The 27,307-nt window shown below is 41.9% G+C and overlaps 2 protein-coding genes across 10 annotated transcripts in view; one reads left to right on the top strand and one right to left on the bottom strand.

Annotated features, from left to right (window-relative positions):
* TMEM163 (transmembrane protein 163) overlaps positions 1-15,027 on the top strand; it is a 264,900-nt gene extending 249,873 nt beyond the window's left edge. The window contains exons 7-8 of the mRNA XM_001369698.4: positions 13,040-13,181; positions 14,054-15,027. Of these exons, the coding sequence (XP_001369735.1) occupies positions 13,040-13,181; positions 14,054-14,114 (203 nt within the window). The 3' untranslated portion in view covers positions 14,115-15,027. The remainder of the gene's footprint in view (positions 1-13,039; positions 13,182-14,053) is intronic.
* Positions 15,028-17,610: 2,583 nt separating this feature from the next.
* The window catches only part of MGAT5 (alpha-1,6-mannosylglycoprotein 6-beta-N-acetylglucosaminyltransferase), a 410,898-nt gene continuing 401,201 nt past the window's right edge, over positions 17,611-27,307 (bottom strand). For all 9 annotated transcript variants that reach the window (XM_016433598.2, XM_016433592.2, XM_016433591.2 and 6 more), the window contains one exon: positions 17,611-24,679. In XM_016433598.2, the coding sequence (XP_016289084.1) occupies positions 24,481-24,679 (199 nt within the window). In that variant the 3' untranslated portion in view covers positions 17,611-24,480. The remainder of the gene's footprint in view (positions 24,680-27,307) is intronic.

Raw genomic sequence — 27,307 nt, 5'->3', positions numbered from 1 at the left:
TCTATGACAATTGACTAAAAGCTTTCTTCAGTTTGAAAAGGATATTAATAATAAAAATAGTATTTAGGTAGCACTTAGAAATTTGCAAAGTGATTTACAAATATTATTTTATTTTGTTTTCTTGAAAAGTCTGACAGGTAAGTGCTATTATTATTCCCATTTTACAGTTGGGGAAACCAAAGGACCCAGAGATTATGTGGTGTGTCCAGAGTTATACAGCTAATATGTTTCTGAAGCAAGATTTGAACCTGGGTCTTCTCAACCCAGTTCCAGCAATTTATCTACCAGTCCCCTAGTTGCCTTTGACATTGATTGCTAATTATAATCCTTTGTGTCCAATTATCTAACCAGTTTCAAATCTACCTAATTGTACTATTAGCCAATCTGCCAAACCACCATATGCTGAAGCCCAAGTATATAACCTCTGTTGCTTCCACTCAGTCTATCACTCCTGCTTCTTTCTATGCTTGTTCCCCCACCCACCATTCCTCGGTTGTTCCAAAAGTACTCCTTCTCCCTTTCTGTCACCTGTGCCTAATCAAACTCTCAGTCCCTTGGAACTTTCCTTCTAACTTCCAGATTAGATACATCCAAACTGATGGAACCACTTTGTTAAAAAAGTCTCATCAAGTTCTCTCCTGCTCCCTCATCCCCACCAGACCTTGGTCCTAGGGATAGTTCTTAAATCCAATGAATCCTAACTTCTAGCCTTTCTAGCAGGAAATGGACATTTGACCTGTCTGATCGCCTCTCTTCAAGCAGGGTACTGTAAGTCCCATAACCGAATCTCCAGACATGCTCTGTGGCAACTCCTAGCACACAAGGGATGAGGGTACCTGCCGATTGCTGGCTTCTAAACACTTTTAGCTATGCAGATAGCCCTTGCTGAAGAAGGGGGGAGGCCATTTCAACTGGACATCCCTTTGCATTATGGATCCAGAAATCTCCACAGAGCTCTCGGTACCTTTTGATTTCTTCTGGTTTCCCTTATCAACTTCCTTTCCCCCTCCTCATCTCCCTTAGCTGATCTGAGTCTGACTACGTGAAAAAAAGAATAATCACATGAAGGCATCTGGATTAGCATAAAGTTCAATAACAATTTTCCACCGCATATGTCAGATTAACTTGGCTGTAGGCTTTATTGTATCACTAAACGCAGTTTATATATGTAGGCATCTATGGTTGCTCATGAGACGTTGATTTTAGCGAAGAGTACTGCCAGCCCCGGCCAATGAAATGCCCCAAGAAGCAAGAGCCTTGGGACGAAGTAATAATCCTCCCCTTTCCCAGGCCACGAGCCCAATTTACAGTTTGGTTCCAACAGCCACTTCCCAGGGAAGCACCTGACCATCGCCTCCGAAGGGGCTATGGCTATTACTTTCTCAGTGGCCACTGAGACCACTGGCTACTAAAGACCAAAAAAAGGAAAGTCCTTGACAGTCAAGTCCTTAATGCTCTCAATATGACATGATATGCCTTAATTACTAGTAATGCCACTTAACCCTGAATGTCTCCTAGGGAACGGAGAAGGAAATGGCAAACTATTCTAGTACCTTTGCCAAGAAAACCCCAAATGGGGACACAGAGTCAGCCATGATTGAAATGACTAAACAAGAACATTTAAACAGAAGTATTGCCACGTGTCCTACTGCTGTACCTTAAGGATCACGAGAAGATCTTTCTACCTGATTTACAGCTAAAATCTCTAGTATGTTTGGCCTTTCCATTCAAATGTGAGCTCCATGAAAGAAGTAATTGTCTTGCTTTTCTAATCGTGACCCTGATCAGTAGGTGCTTTATTCATTCAATCATTCATTCATGACCATTACAGCAGACTGCACAAGTGCTCAGTAGCATAAGATTTTAGGATCAGAGATTTAGACCTGGAAGGAGCTTCAGAGGTCATCACTGAAAATTTAACAACAGGCTCTCTGCTCTCTGTTCAAGGTGCCTCCAGCAAACCTTTGCTTCCCTTCCTGTGGGTCCAGATCTCTTCTCATTTCTGTTAGCTCACTGACTTAAAGCTTTGAGGCAGGTTTCATTCACAAAAGTCTCAAGAGTTTGCAAACGATGGGGCCCAAATGAACAAGACAGAGTTTTGTAGGATTAATTGTAAAGTCTTGGACTTGATTTCAAAAAGTAAATAAATAAATAAGCAGGCAAACAAAACCATTGGGAGGACCTGAATAGGCTGTGGTTAATTTTGAAGTAACTTGAATGTTTTAATTGGCTATATGCTCAGCTGGAGTCAGTAGAGTGATTTCACAGCCAGAAGAAGGGATGCAGGCTTAGACTGTGTGAAGAGAAGTTCCAAGTGGGGAAGGCAATAATCTCATTCATTATATTCTGAGCTGGCTAGACTGTATCTGGCCTCTAGAGTGGGAGCCACATTGTAGAAAGGTCATCGGCAAGCTTGAATCCATCCAGAAGAGATGGACCTATGGCGAGGGAGATTCTGGATATCACAGGAGGATTGATGAAGGACTAAGCAATTTAGACCAGAGCAAACTCAGTGTAAGAATGAAATGGTGGTATTATTGCCATCTGCAAATATTTGAAGGGCTGAGCCATGTAGAAAAGGACTTTGAATCCTCCTATATGGTTCTTGAGGCCAAACTAGGCACAAACTAGTCAAAAGAGGTGGATTTAGGTTCAATACGATGAAGAATTATCTAAGGATTAGCACTATTGGAAGTGGAGTGGTTTCCTCTGAAGGCAATACACTTTTCATTGGGACTGGTCCAGAAGAGATTGGAGTAGGCAAGGGGCTGACTTAGGTGATATGAGGCCCCTTCCAACTCTAATGGTCTCTGATCCTATGAAATATAATTAAAACCCTCAAGTTAGGGGCAACTAGGTGGCTCAGTGGATAGAAAACCAGGCCTAGCGATGGGAGGTCTTGGGTTCAAATCTGGCCTTAGACACTTCCTAGCTGTATGACCCTGGGTAAGTCACTTAACCCCCATTGTGTAGCCCTTACCTCTCTTCTTTCTTGGAACCAATATTGAGTATTGATTCCAAGATGGAAGGTAAGGGTTTAAAAAACAGAAACAAAAGCCCAGGCTAAGAACCCTGGGTCCATGGATATTCTCTGGGTTTTTGGATAAGGTTTCAGGAGGTCTGTGAAGCTAGTTGGAGAAAAAAAGATTATAACTTTATTTCAATATAATTGATGTCTTTGCAATCATATATATATATATATTCTGAAGAGGGTTCCCTGGGCTTCACTAGACTGCCCATGAGGCCCCTGACACATGGAAAGGTCAAGAACCCTTGCAATGAAGAGTCCAGCCTGGCTCTATTGCTGGCTTGCCCTGGTATTTGTCAGAAATGTTACATGAATGATTTCAAAGAATAGGAAAAAAGAAGCAGAAAGGAAGCTAGGACCCAGATCCAGACCCAGACCCAGAACAAGAGGCAGCACAATTTGTCTCATAGAGCTTCTATTTGTTTTTTTTTCCTGGTTTTCTACTTTGTGGCCTTACAAGGACTGTTTTGCTTCAGACCCCTACCAGGCAGAAGTGGCAGGGAAATCTGTCTCTGTAATTACATCCTTGTGCTAATTGTATTGTTTAGGACCTGGAACTTGTTCATTCATTGATCAGGAGAATTAGGAGCCAAACTACAATTACCCCTGTTTCAGCTTTCCTAGTCCTGTGTACGAAAGGGGGAAGGGGGAGAATAGAGGGGTGCCCTGGTTGGGGAAGGGTGGGGTGGGGAAGAGGACAGTCCTCCTGGCTGCCAAGATTTGGGATTTCTGGACTGGGTGGTGTTTGCCTCCCTCTGAGCTTTGCAAATAGCAAGTAAGAGCCCTGGGGCTCGCCTTCCTTATCACCTGCTTGCTGCTTTCTGCTCATTTGCTCCCTGATGCGCCAGAGGGATGGGGCTCTCCATTATGGCAGGTTGAGCCAAGCCTTTTCCATCAGAGAAGGAATTGGCTTCTTAAGTCAGCAAACTGTCTCTCCTGCAGGGAGTATCCACTTAACCCAAGGGGTCTACACTCTGAAAGCCCAACTTGGAGGGGGCAAACTGGCTCAAGCCTTCACCAGGCTGACTTCATTATGGGGTAACTCCCTTCCCTTAACTCAAAAAAAAAATACCCTGAAAAGGAAAGTGTTGGCCTATCTGCATAGGACAGACTGGATAATTGAGACACTGAGGATCTGCAACAGCCTCCCTCAGTTAAGTCTAGGCAGCAAAAGCCTCCTTAATGGAACCCAGAGATAGGATCTGTGGAGTAGGTTAAAGTTTACCTCTGTACTCAAAGAAGGAAAGAAAGAATTGTTAAGTAAATCAATAATAGACCCAATTACTGAATCCCAAAGAGATAATAAAAAAGAAGGGGAAAGGACCTACTTACATAAAAATATTTATAGCTGCTCTTTTTTGAGGTAGCAAATAACTAGAAAGTAAAGGGATGTCCCTCAGTTGGGGAATGGCTGTATAAATTATGGTATACATTGGTGATGGGATGGTATTGTGCTATAAGAAAAGATAAGCAGGATGATTTCAGAAAAAGCTGGAAAGATCTGCATGAACGGATGCAGAGGGAAATAAGTAGAACTGGGAGAACATTATACAAAGTGACGATGATTATCTATGAAAATCTGGCTACTCTCAGCAACGCAATGACCTGGGACAATCCTGAAAGACTTGTAATGGGGAATGTTATCCGCCTCCAGAGAAAGGACTATTGAGTCATCTCTCACATCGGTATGGTTATAGTTTTATTTTGGGGGTTTGGTTACGTATGAGTGTGGTAACAATGACCAGGATGGAAGGATGCTTTACGTAACAATAAAATAAAATAAAATAAAATAAAATAAAATAAAATAAAATAAAATAAAATAAAATAAAATAAAATAAAATAAAATAATAGACCCAGTTAAGGGGGTAGCCTTGGCTGCCTACGAACTGTTTCCTAAAACCTAAACCCTAGTGTCTTTGCTTACAATTATCATGCTCATTTCAGCACGCATTCACTGAAGCAAGGCAATCAGTAGGTACTAGTGCATTTATATTTCAAACGAACAACCATTTTTAAAAGTTATACTTTTCACAGAATTGAATGGTGTCCCCCAACTCCTATGCATCCTTGTACTCCTACTTTTTTGGAATCAGTACATTTTTATTTTAGCTTTTGAAACCTCTGACAAATCTTTGGCCAAAGTTGTTAACAAAGAACAGAACTGATTGATTAGAATTGCCATGGCCTACCCTGGAGAGGTGCTAATGAGCAGTAAGAAACCTCTAGGAATTGGTAGTAGCCCTAAAATCAATAGAAATGCAGCTTACTACAACTTACAGCCCTCTGGAGTTCCCAGTGGCGGCTGCCTTGCTCTGGAAGGGCTAGTTCTAGTGATTTCCCCTTAGTGACTTTGATAAATTACAGATCAATCAAAGTAGAATAAAAAGACTATTGGATTTGAACCCTGGTTCTGCCAGTTATTCCTTGGGTTACCTTGGGCAATCAGTCAGTCACTGAAATTCTTTGGGTCTCCCTTTTTTATCCATAGAGTGAGGATTTGGGATTGGAGGTCATCCCTTCTGAGCAGATAGATCCATTTCAGGTCTAAATCTGTGATTCTCTACATAATGAGATGCTGCCGAGGGCCTTGTTTTTGGAAAGATGAGGATTGCAAAGGGGTCTCCAGCTCATTTGCTCTGTGATGTGACATTATTCCTGATGATATATTGAAAGGAAAATAATTTGTTTGGCCTTTTACTCTGATTAAGGAGGCGAAACCCAGGCAGAGAGAACGAAACGAATTTATTAAGGTAGGTGGCAATGAGTTCAAACACTGGGGATCCGCAATGGCTCGAAGATGGGGCCAGCTTTTATTAATAACTCTCATAATGGCATAAAGACAATTTAGATAGGTCTACATCAGCAAAACACACTAGGCCTTTGCATCTCAGTTCCTCTCCAGAGTAGGAGAAGGACACAATTTTCCAGGCACAAACAAGTAGAGGGTGATTTGACTATGGGACAAATAATGGGGAGTACAAAGCTGCAGACTGACTAGATGGTCTGGGAACAATGGGCCACTGAGTCAGCCTAACTTCCAATAGAATTTTTTTTTTAATTTTAAAGATTTTACTTTTTAAACTGCTACAAATGCTTTATACAATTTTCAACACAAGTCCCCGTAACAGAAATGTAACAAAATGGGAATGATAGAGAAAGAGTTAAAGTGGCACAAATTCACCAAACAAGGATTAAACTACAAATCATAAAAGTCAACACAAATAGGGCATGTGAATAAAAGTAGCCATTTCCACCAACTCAGCCATTGACCCTGAGAAGGGCATGGCAAAATAGTTTTAACATGTAATATACTCAAGGAGACCAATTTGTTCCTTTTAACCTCAATAAGAGAGTGAAGTGTAAGACCTGGCGCAGTAAACTCATTTAATCTTTCTGTGTAGAGGCATTCATTTCATACATATCTCCTCAGTGAAGTCTTTTGGGGCAGCTACATGGCATAATGGATAGAGTGCTGGTTCCAGAATCAGGAAAACGAATCCTACTGAGTTCAAATTTGGCCTCAGACACTTGGTAGCTGTGGGAGCTTAGGCAAGTCTCTTGGTCTCCTCATCTGCCGAATGAGCCAGAGACAGAAATGGCAGGCAAACTCCAGTATCTTTGCAAAGAAAACCCCAAATAGGGTCCCAAAGAGTCGGATAGAACTGAAAAATGATTGAACCACAACCGTGAAGTCTTTTCGGTGACTTGTTGAATGGCAGGCTTCATTTTTAATGGGATACAGCTCGCTTGTGGCCACTCAGGGGTCTTTCTGTTGCTCTCTGGAGTCACCTGCAATTCGGACTCTTCGAGATCATAGCGTTGATTTGAAGCCACATAACAACACCAGGAGAGGTGATCCATGTTGAAAATGTAAGTGGCTCCCTAGAACTGTTTAATAAATCCCTGGATGAGGCCAAGTTATGTTTGGCGCCCTGCTCTTTTTCACTCTGCCCTCTCACACTTTTTGCCCTTGGAAAAAATAGGATATTGAGCTTGGGTGAATGGCTTTGTGTTTTAATGCTTGCCCATGAATATGTGTGAACTAGCTTTGTCTTCATGGAGCCGAGTGGACATCTAGTGGTCATGTCAGGGAAGAAACCTTCATCTGCCTCCTTCCCTTCCTAGACTCACAGAACAGCAAAATGTTAAGACCGAAGAGTTTTAGAAAGTCTAACACCCTCCTTTTAAAGATGGGGAAATTGAAAGAGAGAGCTGAAATAATTTGGCCAAAGTACCAAAGCTAGTCCACTCTTTGAAGCAAACATTGGGCATTGATCTAAGGGATGTCCCCTATAAGCACCCCATTATAAAGATGCAAGACTCAGGGTTGAGAAGCTGAGGGGAGGAGAATTCCTTAAGATATAAGCAAAGTTTATGCTGGCCCATAACTCTTCTTTCTCCTATTCTTCTTTATGATTCCTCTCCCTCCCAAAGTTCATAAGCAAAGAAACAGCAATGAAAAATGAGGAACTTTCTGTCAGTGAGACTGATCCCAGCCAGTTTAAAGGAATGGGTACATAGATGTGAGTGGTCCCCCTCCTAAGAGGTTTTGTGGTTTCTCATGTCTACATAAATCTCCAATCAATAGAATCTCTGTTTTCCAAGATAATGAGCTAATCTTCAACATTATTTGGTGTGAAAAACTTTGCATAACATCCCTCTTCAAGGGCAGCTAGATAGCACATTGGATAGAGTATATTGCCTGCAGTCAGGGGGACCTGAGTTGCAAGGAATATTCCTAGACCCATGTTGGCAAACCCATGGCACACATGCCAGAGGAGGCAGCTCCCCTCTCTGCTCATGCATCTAAGGACATTCCTCTCATCACTCACCCCCTGCCCAGCAGCCCAATGGGAGCACTTCCTCTTCTCCCCTCTCTGGGGTAAGAGGAGAGAGGTGTCTCACATGTGGCATGAGGGTTGCAGTTTGGACACTCAGTCTCTAAAAGGTTTGCCATTACTGCCCTAGAGTATTCTTGTTCTCATTTGTAAAACAAAGAAATGACATTCAGAAAGGACTTTGTTTAAGGTCACCCAAATAATGTGGATTTGAGTAGAGATGAAAACCCAGATCTCTTCTGATTCTTTCTCCAGTGTTTTTCTCACTATATCATGCTGCCTCTTTGGTGGTAACAAACTAAAGAGAAAAATGGTGTCCAATTCCCCTCCCCTGGGGATAATGCATTTTAACCATGGTCAGAAGAAAACACACAATGATGACTTCTGATGTGATGGGTAGTGGTGGCGATGATTCTGTTGAGTTTTCAGGGAAAGAGCTCTAGTCTCAGTCTGACTCCTATATACAGATGGCATCTTGTTATAAGCCCCAGCATATAGCACCTGTAGTCACACCATCAACTTTTCACTAGTGATGAACACATAAGATGTTTGGAGCAGATGACTTGAGTTTATAATAAATGTGAAAAGACCTGGAACATCAAAGCTGTCCTTTTCTTTCTTTAAAAAAAAAATCTTACCTTCTGTCTAAGAAGCAAGTATCTCTTCCAAAGTGGAAAAATGGTAAGGGTTAGGCAATGGAGGTTAAGTGACTTGCCCAGGGTCACACAGCTAGGAAGTACCAGAGACCAGAGTTGAACTTAGGACCTCCTCTCTTAAACCCTGGCCTTCTAACCACTGAACTATCCAGCTGCCCCTTCTCTTTTTTCTTCTTTTCTTCAATGAAGTAGTTGTTCTGATTGCATTTTTAAGTTGTTTTTTCAGTAATTCAATTGTGTCCAACTTTTCATGACCCCATGGGGCTTCTTGACAAGGATATTGGAATGGTTTGCCATTTTCTTCTCCTGTGGATCCATTGAATTCTTTCATCAAACAGTCAGAAGTTACGTGACAGATATGAAGTATCTGAGGCTGGATTTGAACTCAAGTCTTCCTGACTCCAAGCCCAGTGCCTTTAATTGTTGAGCCACAGCTGCCTTGTTATTTACAAACTGCTAAAGAATTCAAGGGGCTGCAAGAGACCCTGGAGACATCATGGCAGATACAACAGACAAGAGTTATTTGGTGCTTAGAGTTAAACAGATGGTGTCAGTTGAAGGTCCCGCCACTTTTCTCATATACCAGCCTCCACTTTAATGTTTCTGACAATAGTCTGCTCTTGGCAAGTGTCAGCATCTTTAGTGAATACTGATGGACTGTTCTTGAGAAGATGTTGTACCAAGGACAGCCTGGTGCTCAGGACCAAGGAGGAAGGAGTCAACATGTACTGAGAGCAAAGCATCCAAGAGAAATCAGTTAATACCTGGAGCTACAGTGTTTGCCCATTTTAAGGAACTACCTATTGAGCTAGTACCACACATCAGGCTCATTCTGTGGAGTATGGAGGAGCCACCTAGATCTTCCTGTGCCTTCCCCTTGAACTACATCCTGCTTTCCAGTTTAAATCTCTCTTCTGGGACCAGCTAGATGACTCAGTGGATTAAGAGACTAGAGGTCTTGAGTTCAAATCCAGCCTCAGGTACTTCCTGGTTGTGTGACCCTGGGCAAGTCACCTAACCCCCATTGCCTAGCCCTTTTACACTCTTCTGCCTTGGAGCTGGTATACAGTATTGATTCTAAGATGGAAGGTAAAGGGTTTAAAAAAAAATTTTTTTTAATCTCTTTGGGGGTGGGGAGTGTCAGCTAGGTGGCTCAGTGGAAAGAGTTCTGGGGCTGGATTCAGGAGGACCTTTGATTAAACCTGATCTCAGACAATTCCTAGGTTTGGGACCCTGAGCAAGTTACTGAACTCTAATTGCCTAGCTCTTTCTGCTCTTTTGTCTTAGACTTTATAAGAATTTAAATTCAGGTTTTATGCTAAATATGAGAATTCTAAAGTAATATTGTGGTTGCCATTTAAAAATATTACAGCTTAAGTCAAAATGACTTTTAGCAACTTTATTACAAAGAGGTGGAAAGAGTGAAAGTGAAAAATTGGCCAGCTACCAATACCCTGAGTTTAATCCTAATGTCTCCAGACTGCAAATGCAAATCTGAAAGCAAATCTCACCAGAATCCAAAATCCTAATCCCAAGTGCCAGGAGAGCTGAAGAATCTGTCCAGAACCTTCAGTGCACATGAGCCTAAGACTGCCAAGAATATCACCAGAACTGGCTCTGAAGGGAGTGTCTCACTGAAGTACCAATGAGCAGAGAGGGTCTCCTCACTGAAGAACCAAGGAAGGAATTTCACCACCTGCAGGATCCAAGGAAAGAGTCTCCTCCTCCAGACTGGCTTGCCAATGCAAAGTCCAAGACTGAATCTTCAAGCTGACCTTTTTCAAGCAGTCACTTTTCTCGATGTCACTTCCTGTCACTCCCCCACTTTATGGGAACCAATCACAGTGTTTCAATTTGCCTAGCACTGCCCAATGGATGGAGGTGTGGCCTCTGGAGCTGTCACCTACTCTAGCAAGTGAATTGTGAACTCTCATATTTAGTGACAGGTAAGGTACTAAGTAGGGGTACATAAGTTTTTGACTAATTAATTTAAAAGTTGCTGATTGATAGAGAGTTTGATTCACTCTTCACAACTTGATACTAAGACAGAAGGTAAGGGTTTAAAATATATCTTTTCAGAGAATAACTGAATGCTAGAGCTAGTAATTATGTAGTTGAACTCTTCCATTTGATCCGTGGGGAAACTGAAGTCCATCTAGATAGATGAACCAACTTGCTAAAGGTCATACAGGAACTGGAACTTTAGTAAAGCCAAGATATCTTGATTCCCAGCAGAGCTTCCTTTTGAGCACACTGTTGCCTTTAAATGATTTGAGTTCAAATTCTGCCAATAACCCATATCATCCAGGTGACCTTGGGCAAATAACTTCCTATCTCTGAGTCTCGGTTTCCTCATCTGTAAAATTCAAGGACTAGACTCAGTCTCTTATGGCCCCCTTCCATGTCTAGATTTGAAGCAGGGGTGTGGGAGAACTTGGCTCTTCCCAGGTCGATTATTAAATTTTCAGCATAAGCATTTACTTCTCAGAGAGTGGCAACTGCCATGAAGGGCTAGATTTATCATTTCGTTGATTGTCTCACCTTACAAAAATGTTAAAGATGCATATTCAACTAAAAAGGGTAGGTGCATTCATCCCGCCCCACCCTCCCCTCTGCCCTGCTGGCTCAGTGGTTACGGCATACCTCATATGGCTTGAGCTTACTAGGAGGGCATTGGAAGCCTCGGGGAATGAAATAAATTGTCACCAGCCTGGAAGCCTGGTAATTGTAAGTGAATTAATAATAATAATAATAATAATAATAATAACTGACACATGTATAACACTTTAAGGGTTGCAGAGTGCCTTAGATCCATTATCTCATTGGAGCCCCCCACAACACCCCCGATTCTGACTCAGGATACTAGCTGATTTACAAGCCATTTAACAGTGTACCTTGTACCCTCATTTATAAAGGGCCTTTGCTTTACAAAACACGTTACATTGTTATCGTATTTGATCCTCACAATGTCCTGATGGCTTATGATCTGAATTTTACTAATGATGAAACAGGCAGAGAGAGGGTAAGTGACTTGCCTAGGGTCACAGAGCCAATGTCTTCTACTACTACCATGAAACATTACTGTCTGGTGGAAAAACACGTACCCTTATTCAACTAAGAAGTGCCTAGGGTAAACTGAGGCAGCTTCTGGCACAATTGCTACCTCTCCTTACCCAAAATGTGGAGAGTAGCAGCTTGTGAGAGGCTGAGTCTAGGGAATGCCGCCTTTTCCTCTATGCATAGTCTAGCTGTTCAGCTGGTCAGATGAAGTTCTGGATTTCTCTAAAGCCACCTTGAAGTCCAAAGAGTGAAAGATCCTCATGACTCTTTATCTCCAGCAAAATCCCTCTTGGAGGACTTCCTCAGTGACTACCTCAGAATCTGAGGGGCCTCCCTTTCTCTGTCTGAGGAAGCCATGCAACTTCTGGGCTGGAGGGATGGGATAATTTTATTTTTGTATCCCCAATGTACACATAGCAACAAGTGCAGAGGGTCTGGGGTTTCATTGTCCTGAGGAAATCCCTTTAGGGAAACTCCCTCCCCTGAAGCAAATTAATTTTTGTGATGGATGGGATAGCTTAGGTGGTACAGTAAATAGAGTGCTAGGCTGGAGTCAGGAAGATCTGAGTTTAGATTTGGCCTCAGACCCTACCTAGCTGTGTAACCATGGGTAAGAAAGTTAAGTCCATTTGCCTCAGTTTCCTCATCTGTAAAATGAGCTGGAGAAGGAAATGCTAAAATGCTCTAATATCTTTGCCAAGAAAACCTGAATGGAATCATGAAGAATTGGACATGACTGAAACAACAACAACAATTAAATTTGGAAATTTGGGGGCATTGAGACTCGTACTAAGTAGGTGCTTAATAATTTTTTTTCAGGGGTAGCTGGATAGCTCAGTGGATTGAGAGCCAGGCCTAGAGATAGAAGGTCCTAGGTTCAAATCTAACCCCAGACACTTTCTAGCTGTGTGACCCTGGGCAAGTCACTTAACCCCCATTGTAGACAATGCACTCTAAGCACTCTTCTACCTTGGAATCAAAACACAGTATTGATTCCAAGATGGAAGCCAAGGGTTTTTAAAAATAATGATAATTTTTTTTCAAACTGTGAAGAAATCATGAGGATTATTAGGTTCTTCACCGGGACCTTATTTGTAAGATCGTACTGGACTGAGAATTGTGGGACACTTTAGGGCTTTAGACTCACTTCTAACATTAGAGAAAGTCTGTTCCTTGGGTCTCCGTCTGTTAAATGAACGGGGTTGGAATAGATTCCATTTAAGAATTCTTCCATTTTGAACATTCTGTGATTCTTTTATGTCCGTGTGAAGTCCTTAAAGGAATCTTCGGAGGCTTCTGAGAATTTGGTCATTTACTCTGAAGTTCCAGAGACAAAGTGCATGCCCTAGAAAGCTGTCCAGAGTTCAGCACATTCTCTGGATCTCGATTCTCTTGTTTGATGACTGAGACGATGGCTGCCAGAGTCGAATGCTCTTTCTTTTGCTTCTCATTTGCAGGCTTCAACTCACTTGTGGGTGGAGTGATGGGCTTCTCCATTCTTCTCAGTGCAGAAGTATTCAAGCACAATGCATCTGTCTGGTACCTGGATGGCAGTATAGGAGTGTTGATTGGACTGACCATTTTTGCCTATGGAGTCAAGTGAGTTGAGTTCATCCTCTTAGTTTTAACTTGCTCTGCAAGTGTATTTCTCCATCTTCTTCCTCTAACCACGCTGCCATTTTATGGCCAGGGATAAGCAAGTCAGTGTAAGAGCTTAATAGTACTGCCTTAAACCGTACGATATTAATTCAGGGGCTTGGGAATCTCTTCCAGGCCATTAAGAGAGGACGTATCCCGTAGTAGCGTCAGTACCCTGGGATCCGATACTGAAGCCATATTTTAAGTTGTTTGCTTTAACAGTGAGTGAGTAGGATACGTGGCCCCCTAATAGCCTCTAAAAGCGCAGTCACCTTTCACTAAGCACCTAACTGGGGAGAGTTAGTCATTGTATCTAATGATACGGAAGAGAAGCTAGACTCTCATCAGAGCTCTGCGTTTGACATTCAAAGTTGTAGTTTCAACTGGAATTAACCATTTCTAAGTTAAAGTGCTTTTAAAGCTCAGGGTTCTACCTATGGCTGAGTAGAATCAAAACATGAGAACAAGGAAAGATCAGACTCCTCACCTGTATCTTATTATCCCATTTTAATATATCATATTATCTTAATATCTCTCTATTATAACATGATGTATTACAAATGTATCATTCTGTAGTTCAGCACTTTTACAATTTACAAAGTGCTTCATGAATATTATCTCAATTGATCCTGGGCTACAGTAGCTGCCATTATTGTCCCCTTTTTACAGATGAGGAAATGGAAGTCAATAGCAGTGAAGTGACTTGCCCAGGGCAATGCTAGAAGCTAGTATGTACCTGAGGCAGGATTTCGGCTGCCATGGCAGCTGGACTGATGGATGTATGGATGGATGGCCTGGTATTGAAGTGACCTTGTTTTGATTTTATTTTTCAGATTACTCATCGACATGGTGCCTCGAGTGAGGCAGACCCGCCATTATGAAATGTTCGAATGAAGTAGCATGAGGACTCTCTGAAGTACAGGCAGATGGTGCCACCATTATTTAATTGAACATCCAATTTCTTTTGGGGGAATTTTCTTTTGTAAAGTTTGTTCTGATGGGAAGTAGATCCATCAAAACAGAGAAGTCTGGACACTGCTCATCCCTCAGTACCACAGGCTCCCTTTCCCCATTAATATGCATCAGCAAACCATGCATAGGAGAGGGAGATGAGGTCTTCATTTGCCAGCCCTAACTAGAGGACACATTTTTGTTCTCTAGAGGGAAAATCTCATGAGTAGGAGATCTCTACTTAGTAATCAAGGCCCATTTTGAAAGAGTTTTACATGAGACATTGGGAACTCTGATTCCACTCAATGGGAGGAAGGGGACCCATAGCTATATCCCTCCAGAGACATCTGAGAATGGCCCTCTCCTAATTTCTAACAATGTATTTAATTGGTTTCATACTGTTTTACTAATCTTAAATCTTAACCAGTTAGTTTAAAAGAAGCCACTATTTTTAAAGCATTTAGTGACACCTGTATGAGCTTTGCATGGACCAACCAAGCACACGCCCCTTTTCAGTGACCTTTGGAACTTGAAAGTAACTATTAAAATGGATCCTTTTTTTGAGAAGTAAAAACTGAAGTCTTTTATTTGTAAAAAATAAAATAAAAATTATATATATACACATTATCTATATGCATATATCTATATGCCCTGTTAAGAATGGTAAATGGGATATGATGGTGTGTCCGTGATGGTCCACTCTTCTCTAAAGAACAGGATGTTTTCAGTTTGTGTGATTTGTTAGATTAGACTTCTGTAAAAATGTTCATTCAACACAAGGCATTCTGTACCTCTAACACTGTTGCTTCTCCAAAGTGATGGTGTATGATCAATAAAAAATCTATTTTATATGGCACGGGGAGATATTTTAAAGTATGTTTCACTCTGTAAGTGTGAGGCTGGCATTTCCCTGGGATGGTGCTTTCTTCAGTCTGCTTGGTCTGTGATTTCGTTGCTATATAAAAGCTCCATCCACTAATGGAGATCAGAGACACCTTTGCAGCTTTTAGAGCTGCTTAGAGGCAGAGCCATTATGATTTGCCCACAGTCACAGAGGTAAAATGTACCATAGGTCTTGAAGTAGAACTTGAATCTAGGGCTTCCTAATACCAAATCTAGCCCTCTTATCTACTACATCATGCTGCCTTCCAGACAGTGATTGTAGAGTTTGAAGAAAATAAATAGTTCCTACTGTATGTAATCCTTTAGTTTCAAACACTCTGGGGTCCTAAATTATTGATGAGGAGGAGATAGGTGTATGGTGCTAGGGAACAAGCATTAATTTAGTGCCTATTGTGTACCCGGCACTATATTATTTCATTTGATCATCAAAGCAAAACTGTGAGCTATTATTGCTCCCATTTTATAATTGAGGGAACCCAAGGTCCCATACGTAGTAATTATCTGAGGCCATATTTGAACTCGGGTCTTTCTGACTATTACTCTACACTGCTTTGGTCTAGTACTCTATTCATTGGGCAACCTCATTGCCTCTTGTAGTAAGTTTTTGGTCAAATACTTAAAGGGATTAGGGAGCAGGGAAGGTTCGATGAGATGGAGAGGGCAGCTATTTTTAGGGTTAACTAAATGGTTGCTGAGGTCTTTTCCAACTCTGGGATTCTCTCTTTAGTCCATTGCATAGATGATCAAGGCAACATCTTAATTTCAGAGTGAAGAGGTCGCAACCTCAGTTAACATCAGCAGGGGCGGCATTTACAGCAAGGTCTTCTGATTCCAAATGCGGGGCATGCACTCAACCAGCGTGTCGTAGCAGTCAGCCAAACAAATAACTTTGGGCTGCCTTAACAGACAGACACCTGAGTGTTGTCTCACTGTAGCCTGCCCATGACTAGGATCGTACATTTGGTTGTAAGAGAAATTTTAGTTAACTAGTTATGAACAGAGGAGAACAAGAATAGAGAAGGATCTGGGAGACTTTAAAGAATTGGGATTATTGGTTTAGAGGTAAAAAGAGGTGGGAGGATGAGAGAAATGATAGATGTCTGCAGATACTTCAAAGATTGTCATGTCAAGCACAGATTAGACCCCATTCTCCTTGGCCTCAGAAAAACCAATGTGGAATTATCCAGGGGGGCGGATTTTGGCTTAATATGTAAGGAAGAACTTTCTAACAATTATGGCTATTCAAAAATGGAATGTAGAATTCATGTTGAGCTTTCAGGTTTACAAAGCCTTTATCTCAATACAACCCCGGGAGGGAGGGAGGAAGCATAAGAATTTCCCTCATTTTGGGGTGATGTGAATCAATCTCCCCAAATGAAATTCAGCAGCTGATTTGTAGCTTTTAGACAAAAAGATTATGACTTGCCTGAGGTCACACAGCCTGCATCTGTTAAGAGTCAGAAAGATATAGATTCATGGCTAGACCTCTATGTAATATACCATATTACCTCTCTACCTGATTTCATAAATTAGGAAGTTGAGTGACTCACACAAGACTCTGTGTTGGTTCCAAGGCAGAGGAGCAGTGAGGGCTGGGTAATGGGGGTTAAGTGACTTGCCCAGGGTCACACAGCTGGGAAGTGTCTGAGGCCAGAAATGAACCCAGGACCTCACATCTCTAGGACCAGCACTCAATCCACTGAGCAACCCAGCTGCCCCCTGGCCTGAGAATCTTAAAAGGATACCTTCAAAGGAAACTCCAACCTCCACGGACCACTCTTAGGATTCTTCCAGCTTTTTCTATACTACCTCTAAAGCAAATCTGAGGCAAGAAAGTTTTAGAACTGAGCTCCAAGAGGCCTGAAGACCCTCAGGAGCCTAAGGATCAGACTCTGATCTTTATTAAAGCAGGATACAAAGGAGAGCTTTTATTCTTCACACAGCTACTTTCCTCAACCTAGAGAGGTAGGCAATAGAAATAAGTATTTACATTTTAGAGGGGAAGGAAAAGAATGACAGCGTGGCCTTTTACTCCCTTTAGTCACAGTGGGAAAATACACCAGTCCCAAAGGAGAATACACCAGCTCTCCTTAGATACCAGGCTTGTTGGATTTTTTAAAATAGCTGTGCAGAGCAGCTAAATGCTTAAATGAAAGTGTGTGGGGAGGGGTGAGGGTGGGAGTTTGGTCTTTCTTAGGCTATTTTACTAGCTGGATTTGATCAAAGTATTATGATATAGGATTCAAATCCTAAGATGCAGCTAGTTTCCCTTGCTCCCATTTAGAGATGCACATGAAGAGAGAATTAGGGACACAGAGACTGAAGTTGGCATGGGGACTAGTAAAGAGATCCCTAAATAAGTATTTGAAATCATTAAACTTGTGGTTGGCCCCACTTCCTCTTGAACTACTCTCTCTGGTCATGCCATCAGCGACTACTTTCAATGGGCTGTATTTTGAGCAACCAGACAGAATTCAAGGGAGTGCTGTACATGCATTCTGGATCTCCCCTCCAAACCAAAAATGAGTCCCACAAGTCACACAAGAAAAAAGTTTATTGAAAAATAAAGTTCTCCCTAAGTTTTCTCTACAACAGTGAAAAACAAGCATCGCTTTCTATGCCAGCAAAGTACATTCAGACATTTACACCTTATTTTGAGAATCCCGGACTATTAAACCTCAGGAACTGAACACCAGGAAATAGTTGTAACCAGTATTTGGTGAGCGGTGAGCTGCTTGAAGAGTATAGTGGAACACACCAGCCTGCATATTTAAACTAAGCTTAAAAGTATCAAGGTTATGAATTCAAACTAGGACAGAATGGACGTTACATCCTTTGGCATCAGATTTACCGTTCACCAACACATTGCTCTGAATCCCTGGACAGACTGTATAAAAACAAAATAAAAATTTCATGGATTCCAGCTGTCCTGTAGTTTGCTACTTATGACTGATAATCAGTTGGTTCTGAGGTACATAGAGATGGATGGCAGAATGTCACCTAGCTAGACTCCCTCCCTTAGCCTGAGGCCCCCCCTCATTACGCCTCAGTTGCAAGCCTCTTCCCATGCCGTTTTTGGCTTCCTTGGCTTTTTCTTTTCTCCCGTTCCTCTAAAAGCACCATTTACAAAGGTAAAGTTGGCAATGCTAGTTATTAATTTCCTGAAATCCTTCTAAAAAATGTGCCTCCCCTTTTGGTTTCTAGAGATTGTTCGCTTGCCCATAACTCCCCATCCAATGGATAGAGGGCTATTCCCCCAACTGCACAAGTTCAAGTAACTGGGACGGAGGTGGGAGATAATGCAGTACATTCCATCTTCCTTTATTTGGATCCACAAAAGGGGGAGAAGAGTACGAAAATGTCCACTTGGTCAAAATGCAGTCAAAAGGTTTTTATAACATGTGACTAGCTTAAGTGTTTTTATATCTTATAATTACAGTTGTATGGGGTGGGGCACAGAACAGGAACAGCTTTTTAAGCCAATTGATGTTCCACCAAGGGGCTTAGCAGGCAGATGTGTCAGGTAAGGAAAAGTCTAGAAACCAGGGAGAAAAAAAAAATTAACCGATATTTCCATAACAACTGATTTCATTTTAAAAGAACGTTAATAGCCTTGTCCAACTCTTGGCCTCTTTGGGAACTATACACATCCAATATTAAGTTTGCTCAAAATCTGGGGAGTACTTTTTAGAATTCAGTCTCCTTGGAACTGGAGTGACTGCCTACGAGACTTCATTCCTTTTATGTTTGGTGCAAAGATAATGAGATGACTGAACAACCTAGAATCCAATTATGGTGATAACATGACTGCTCACACTGGGTACTTATGGATTCCCCCCAACCAGCAGGGAGAAAGAGTTCATCTCTACATTGAATATCTGAAATATAGTTAAATCTCATTTATTTGAAATTCAGAGGGGCAAAAATAAAACAACATTGAAAAGGTGCTTTTCATTTGATATAACTTCAACAAGACAGAGGACACTAAAAATTAAATTTAAAAACTTGTATAAAGGTACTTGTGGATGAGGATATGTGTGGTAAAAACCAGTTGTGAGTAAGAGAGACCCATCCCCTAATACTTCATTTCCTTTAGGGCGAATATGCAACATATTTCAAGTAAGCCAACCTGTTTCAGGTCACAAAGTATGGGGAACTCATGAGTTAGAATTTAGATTAGCATGGTCAGGTGCTTCGGGCAGTCTAGATGGGTAACCCCTCCTGGGTCAGTTAAGAATTGTATCTTCATTTAGACACTTTCAGATCAACATACATGGAGTGCATTTGCCTTTACTCTTTTTAACATTGTGGCAGGGTCTGCAATGTTAAGGAAACACTTGGTCCTGTATAAAGCCTTTTGGAATGAGCCACAGAGAGAGCATAGCCTTTTGTCCATGAAAAACTTGGTTTTCCATTTCCCTTGGTGTCAACAAGAATCAAAGTCAGTTTATTTTAGGTATGGGAAATTGCTCTCTTCTTAAATTACATGTGAATCTATTCCCATTTGCCTGTCTCTTCCAATGAAGCTGCTTTATAGTCATCTAAGGATGGATGGGACTTGAAGAAGGTTATGTTAAATGAACTTAAATATGCTTTTAATTAATAAATAAAATAATCCAGGCTTAGGAAAGAAAAATACACAATGGAGCCTGTCGTTAACAAAATAAACTATTTTCTAATAGTTGAGAACTTTTCAATAAAACGATCCCCTTTATCCATGGGGAAAGCAAGAGAGTTTCTCTCCCAGGTTTAGATACAACCTATTACTATGAGAGAGGGTAAAATGTTGAGGAAAACCAGCCAGGCCTTTGGAAATAGCAGTCCCTGGGAGAATAGTTCGAGTTGGTCTTCTCTAAAGAGCCTATAATTGTAACACAACACAAAATTTTCAGTTAGACCTTTAACTCTTAACTATTCTCCTAAACTTGATCTGGGACTCAATGAAGTATTGATAAAATCTTCACTTACAGTTTAAAAAAAAAAATCAATCAATCCCCCCTTAGGTCCTTCAAATACTTGAAAAACAGTCCCCCCCCCCCCCCATGACATTCTCCTTTTTCTCTTTATGTTGCCAACAACGTAATATCCTAGAGACAAATTTCAAAAATCTCAGTAGATCTGTGGTTCTTCTTTTAATGCCAATCCACTCATGGTGGTCATTTTATAAGGGCCATTCCATGATCTCTGAAGGGCTGGGTGAGTGCCCCTTCTATGTCCTCCTAGCATGAGGCTAAGAATTAGGGGTAAATCTCACTTTCTCATTCAGGGCTCTCGTGATGGGACAGAGGGAAGCCATAGAGTAGACTTTTGCAAAGGAAAGCTGATTATCACTTTTTCCCACATGTTACTTTTTCCTGCTTTGTTCATTCATGGGGACCGAAAGGGCATTTTGGAGAACACATGCTACACACATCTACATTTAGAACAAGGTAGACCCATGTGGCAGAACTGGGGTTCTGTTATACTCCTTCAAACAGCCCCTGGCTTCCAACATAAAACCCCAAAGGAAAATGAAAAGGCACACGATTTAAACAATAAATATTGCCTATGAAACAGAATCTGATGTTTCTAAGCACGAGGCCATGTTCGAGAAAGAAACAAGTTATGGGCAGCAGCAACAACAAAAAAACCTAAGTAACAATGCAGAAAGCCTCTTCCTAGATGTGCAAATCAAGTTGCATATATGAAATAAATGAGGTTTTTATTGGCATTTAAAAACAGTGTCTATTTCTCCACTTTACCTTTCAAAGGTAAACTTTTTCTGTTAACTGTCTTTAATAAATTATGTTAATTTCTCTCTTAAATTTTCTAAGATCTTAGGATCACAATGGAAAAAACCAGAAGTCACTTGGAACAAAACGGTACAAAAACAGAAAGGAAAGTCTAGGAGAGCTATGCTTACAGCTTAGGATAACATTGGTTATGCTTAGGGGATTGCATCCCTCCACCCCCCACCCCCCTACACACTGTCAATGACTACAAATTTGCTTAGGATTCCATCGAGGCCTTCATTTGGCTAAAGTTACCAGGCAGGCATCTGAAAACTCCCTGCCCAAAAAGGACGAGGGGTCTGTGTGATCAGAGCCCAGCTGAATCTCCCACCCAAAGAGCTGACCAGAAGGAGGCGGGAGGGAGGCATAATCTAAAGTTGTCATCCATCTCCTTCAACAGCCAGATGACCAGATACAATTGCTCTTGAAACTCAGCGGATTACAGTTGTGCCTTTGGATCTTTGGTCTTAGTGAAGGACAAGATCCAAATTTTATGGCCAAGGTGGGAGAAAAATGCCCTGGGCAGCCACCAGATTGACTGTAACAGCCACAGCCAGTCCTCACAACAACCCTGTGAGGTAGGTAGTTCAAGTATTGTAATGCCAATTTTACAGAGACATTGAGATGACTTTCCCAAAATGCCTCTAATACGGGGCCTCTTCAGACTCTAAGAGCAGGGTCCTTCATGAACACACCCTGCGGGGTGACCAACAGATGAGGCCAGAAATCTCCTAGGTCTGTCTCCAGTGTGTGCTTGGGGATCAGAAATCAAGGAACTGGAACTACTGGATCTCCGGATTTCCAAAGCGGCGGTGGCTTTTCTTGGGCTGGCTATCTGACAGGCAGAATGTGTTGGAGAAAACAGCCTTTGTTGCTGCAGCGCTTTCCTAGTGACCAGATTCATCTCTGACCCCAGGAAGGGGCCCTGCAGAGGAAGCACGCAGAGAGACCCCCCCCCCCCCCCCCCCCGCCCCCGGTCAATTTCCAATGGCCCTGGCTTCCAGCACCGGGGAAACTAGCAGAGCGCTGGGCAAGCCAGGCTTTGTCTCCTGGCCAGAGCTGAAAAGTCGGGGACTCCCTCTGCTGGCCGCAGAGAGCACTGATGGCTCCCTGGCCTCTACAACACAATGCACACAAGATGGCAGTGTCAGCTTGTCAATGGGGTTGGGGGAAAGAGCTGGCCTCTTTTGGACTCTCCATGCAATGCAGGCAGCAGGTCCCAACTCCCTGTCCCCAGTGTAGACAGATGACGGGTGCAGGGGTGTCCCCGTGTCTGTGCCCTTGCTGTCAAGGGGTTTAAACAAGATGCCTCTTGAACTTGGCACACCCCTCACCACAAGGCTTGGAGGAGAAGCAGCAGCCTAAGGCAAATCTTGGGTCCCAAATAACGGGCTACTTATTTGATACCCCCCTGCACCAAGTGCCCATGATGGGGATCTCTCAGGACTAAACTTGAGACATCACCGCCCGTGCATGACCAGGGCTGGTGGGGTTAGGCTGTGTGGGGGAGGGAGAGTGAAGAAGTCGATCCAAACTCACTTTAAACTCTGGGTCTTTGGCAGCCCAGGCAGAGCTGAGGTCATTGTTAGGTATAATTTAGGAAAAGGAATGGGATCACCAAAGCAGAGAGAAATCGAACTTTGTAGGCACAGAGGCTCATTAGCAAGGGTTCTTCCCTTTCTTGTCTCTCCCAATTCTACAGACCACATCTGTACAGAAGCCAAGTACTCCCAGGGTGACCTGAGTATTTCTCAGATCTGATTGGCAAGGATAGTCCTATCTGTTTCTTCTAACTGAACTAGTCATAAAGAAAAAGCCACTTTCTTGCTTCAAATGCCTATATTCCCATTCAATGGGAAATGAAAAACAGGGAAGGAACATCTGATAAGAGATATTCCCAGGGGCCATTTTCCTTTGATTGACAGTATAAGTTTGGATTCTTTCATTTTTCTATCAAGAGATACACATTTAATAGCAACCTTCTTGCCTTGGTTTTAGACAATGCCAAGAACCTGTCAGCTGGCCATCTGGAAATCTACAGAACTTTGTGGGACCATTAATTTCATCCAGATAAGGAGAGAACAACAGATCATCTTCCCATCCATGTCTGACTCCACTTTCAGAAAATTTGATGACTTTTTAGGAAGTTGATTAGCCAATCAAAAAGCCAACAGTGAGATATAGGTCTGGGCAGTCTGAATTACTGGATGAGGGGAGCCCTAGGGCTAAAGGAGGTGAAGCCCTTCTGAATGCCTACAGGCAAAGTTATCTGTGTTCTATCCATTCACACTTTCTTCTTGGCTTTTCAACAAGGATCCACAAAGACCTCTTTTTGTACCAAAAAACCAAAACCAAATGTTGCCCTTTGAGGACCCTCAAAAGTGAAGATTCAAATGGAATAATTTACAGCCATTTATCCTTCTAAAGAAGCCTGTCCTGTCTCTTCCCTCCCTGACCTCTGTAATACTAGACCGTCAGGAAAAATGTCACCCATCCTGAGATCTTCAGGATGTGCTCTGGTCAGGAAGGAGTAAGCCTATTCTTTCATAAAGTTATGACATCATTCCTGCCCATATGATTTCATATCAACTATTTCCCTCAGAGTAAGAGGCTAGTAGGTCTCTAAGTCTTCCGGTGGGTTACTCAGCCTGATCCTTTCTGTTTTTCTTCTCATCTCTCATTCCATCTGGTAACCTTTAGGTGAAGGGAAAATAGAACAAACTGGCAAGCAAAAATAAATATTCATACAACATGGACTCCTTGCATTGTTTAGATAGATTGCTGGAGTTGAAGGGGAAGAGAGATCTTTTTCTAGTAAAATTGTACTGCCTGATGGGTTTAGACTTGAGGCCCATAGGGGCATTTCCCAAGCTCTGCTATTCCTAATGACAAACTTATCCTTTTTTCAGTTGCCTGAGCCCTGTCTCTCACCTTTGCTAAGGATATATCCAGGTAAACTGAATGATGCCTTGGAGTGTGTACCATTTGGTTTTAAATAGCAAAGACTTTTGTCTGCTCAATGATTTGTAGTTCTTTGGGAACCTACTCAGTGCTCCAGCTCCACTCAATCTGTTTCCCTGACTACAGCTGTACATCAAATTCTTGGCACTTCTTTCCCTTCCTCTTCCATCCCAAACTAGATTGGAATGCTATTTAGTGAAACTAGAAGATGGACAGTAGAAGGAAAAAAAATGCATTATTCATTCCCTTCTTCCCTAACCCTCCCTAACCCTCCCACAAATAAATAAGTTAATGAATTTAGGAATTTTTCCCACACAAGATTCTTCGTGATGGTCTTAACATTTTTTTTAAATGAAGTATGGAACTTCATTCTTTTTTTTTTACCCAAGAGCAGCTGAATGGTTTTGGAAAAGCCTCACCACAGTTGCTCACTGAAGATTTTTTTAAAAAAAATTCCTGACCATGAGGAAGTCAGTCAACTGCACTGTCTCTATTTTGTTGCCGTTTAGAGCTCCATTTTGTTGTTTTAACTCCACCCGTAGCAAAACCAACATCTAAACTAAGACACCAAAGAGTTCTGGCAGTCAGGCCAGTCCTTGGGCTGCTCTAGCCCTCCCTGCCCCCCAGCTATGTTCCTCCTCAGTCAAATCAGTTGGGGTCTGGGACTTTTGCTGCTATAGGCAGTCTTGACAGAGAGCGACTTGGCCCTTGATATAGTCCCTGCAAGGGCATATCCTCTTGTGCTTGGGGTGGGCTCCTGCACAGCTGAACAGCAAAAGATCACCTTGAAACACACAGTGTTTTTTCTTGTCATCATATGAGGGCACCAGGATGTCATTGGCCAGTTCTGTGGTGTGGCATATCACCTCATACCTATAAAGGAAAGGACAGAGACATGGAATTTAGATCAAGGTTGAAGCTTGTTTGCCACTGGTATCCTAGAAACAAAACAGTTACCTGAAATTGGATTTCCTTGATGGACTATTGGTGAAGTCAAAGAAGTTTTTAGTATGAAGTCAGATAACCCAGGCTCAAATACCAGGTCTGCTGCTTATGACCTGTGTGGCTTAACCTCTTTGGATGTCAGTTTTTTCATTTGTGGAAGGAGTAGGCTGGACTAGATGATCTCCAAGGTACTTAAAACTCTGAATTCTATTGTCTGTCTATCATGCTCCTAGTTGAGAGCAAGCTTGGAGAGTGACCTAGTCAGAGCTTGTCTAAGATCAAAGTCAACAAAACCTAACTAAAACGTTGACTATTGACTCAACATTTTTATCATCACCATCAGTTTCCAATTGATAGCCTTATGTTGGATATTACGAAATTCACAATAAGAAATACTTCATATTAAGGGTATATTTTTACTTCCCCAGCCACCAGAGGGCACAGTGAAACATCCTAGAAAGTAACAAAAGATACATATTCTTCTACTGAACATATGAAATATAATATTTCATTAATTTGAAATTAAGAGGCAAGTATAATTCTGGTTTAACCACAAATGTGATAGGATGACATCTGCCCTGCAACTATTTACTCTATCACTCCCTTCCAAGTCTTTGCTCAAACTATTTCTGAAACCTAGAATATCCTCCCTCTTGCTTCAGACCTCTTGAATTCCTGTCTATCCCCTAATGTCCAATTCAAAATGCTACCTCTTCCAAGAAGCCTTCTCTGATTCCCAAGTTTTACTTCCTTATACTTCATGTAGCTCTTTATTTTATAACTTGTGAGTGAACTTAAGATAGTATACATTAATCCCATCTGGGTGTCTCCACATGAGTGTATGCAGGTCTTATCTTCTCAGTAACCTATAAACTCCTTGAGAGAATGGATCATTTTTTATATAACTTTTGTAGCCTTCCCTCCAGCTCTGAACACTCTCCTGACTGGATGTGGTTGACACGTACTAGGCAGTTAAGAAATATTTTTGTTGATGTTCAGTCATTTCAATCATGTGTGACTCTTCCATGACTCCACTTGGGTTTTTCTTGGCAGATGCTGGAATTGTTTGCCATTTCCTTTACCACATCATTTTACAGATGAGGAAACTGAGGCAAAAGGGTTAAAAGACTTGCCCAGTTTTACATAGCTGAGACCAGACTGGAACTCAGGTCTTCCTGACTCCAGGTCCAGTGCTCTATCCACTGTGCCACCTAGCTGTCCTAATAAACCATTTATATACATTCACACATATACATACATGGATTATGATAAAAGTATTATGGTGTGGTAGATAGAAACCCTGGTTTGGGAGCCAAGAAGTCCCAATTCTTTCCCATGATAGCTGTGAGCCTGGTTGAGAAGTGGGTCAGTAAATGTGTAACAACAGGGTGTCCCTCCAAAAGTATTCAGGACACACTTTTTAGTTTACTTTTCATTATTAACACTCAATAGAGTCTAGACAATCAACAAAACAATAAACCAAGCCTTGATTTGTAGCATTTGGTGATTTCCCAGGTGTAAATCCTCACACTGAAAATATAACAGTTGCTTTGAGCTGGCTCCAGCACACTCCTGGATCTAGCAGAAGTCTCTTGACTTTTCAGTGTTCTAGATCACCAAAAGGCTATCAGTTCCAGAGAAGGTGCCAATCTGCCCATGGAGGTGTTTTCTCACCTGACAATTTAAGTGAAATCACTGGCCCAGGCTGTTTCTAACCCTATATCATGTGCATTGCTTGTCTTGTGCCTACATCTATCTGGTAATGTTCTATGGGACAAGGCTTGGGTAAGAACCTGGTGTAATCCTCAATTCCTGCTTAGGTATAGCAAGCATTTGTGGTTTTTCCACCCTTACCCTCAAATGGAGGCTATGTTCCTATGTTACCTGAGCTAACATCTCTTCAATGATGGCAAAACCGTCTCCTGCTCCATCACACTGGAAACTCCAACTGCTTATAAGAGTTAAAGACTTTGCATGCTCTCTCCCTGGAATCCTCAACTAAGCCAAAAAACTATAGCTCAGTCAGCAGGTGTTAATTAAGCGACATGGGAACATTTCTCAGAAGGACATTCCAGTCTCTTATCTCCAAGTTGCAGTTGTCCAGAGTTGCAAGCAAGAGGCACACAGGAGGTGTGTGATTTCTTTTGAACTCCTAACCCTTTCAGCCTCAGAAGGCCAGGAGGAATAAAGGTCACCTGTCATGAGGGGATCAGACAGGAAGAATGGAATTTACTAATTTCCTAAAAGGAAAAAGAATGTCTGACATTCTGTGGATGATGCAAACTACAGTGGATCCTTACTAACTTCTGGGCTTGGACTTTTTCCTCTTTGTGATTGGTTATGATGGAAAAAGAATACCTAAAAAGCCTTGCCCAACTTTGAGAGTTACCCAGAAGGGATGTAGGAGGATAGTTATGTTTTGGTAACTCTGAAAAACTTCCTGAGTCTGTCTCTCCAACCTGGTCCTCTCCCTACTGACAAGGGAAGGAAAGACTTCAGGGAAGGATGAGCTTCCACATGGGACCTTAAGAGATTTGTCTAGACTTACCATTTAAT

This window comes from Monodelphis domestica, chromosome 4 (assembly GCF_027887165.1).
Source record: "Monodelphis domestica isolate mMonDom1 chromosome 4, mMonDom1.pri, whole genome shotgun sequence".
NCBI classification, from domain to species: Eukaryota; Metazoa; Chordata; class Mammalia; order Didelphimorphia; family Didelphidae; genus Monodelphis; species Monodelphis domestica.
The sequence above is the reverse complement of the archived record's forward strand: the minus strand, read 5'-3'. Positions and strand labels throughout refer to the sequence as shown.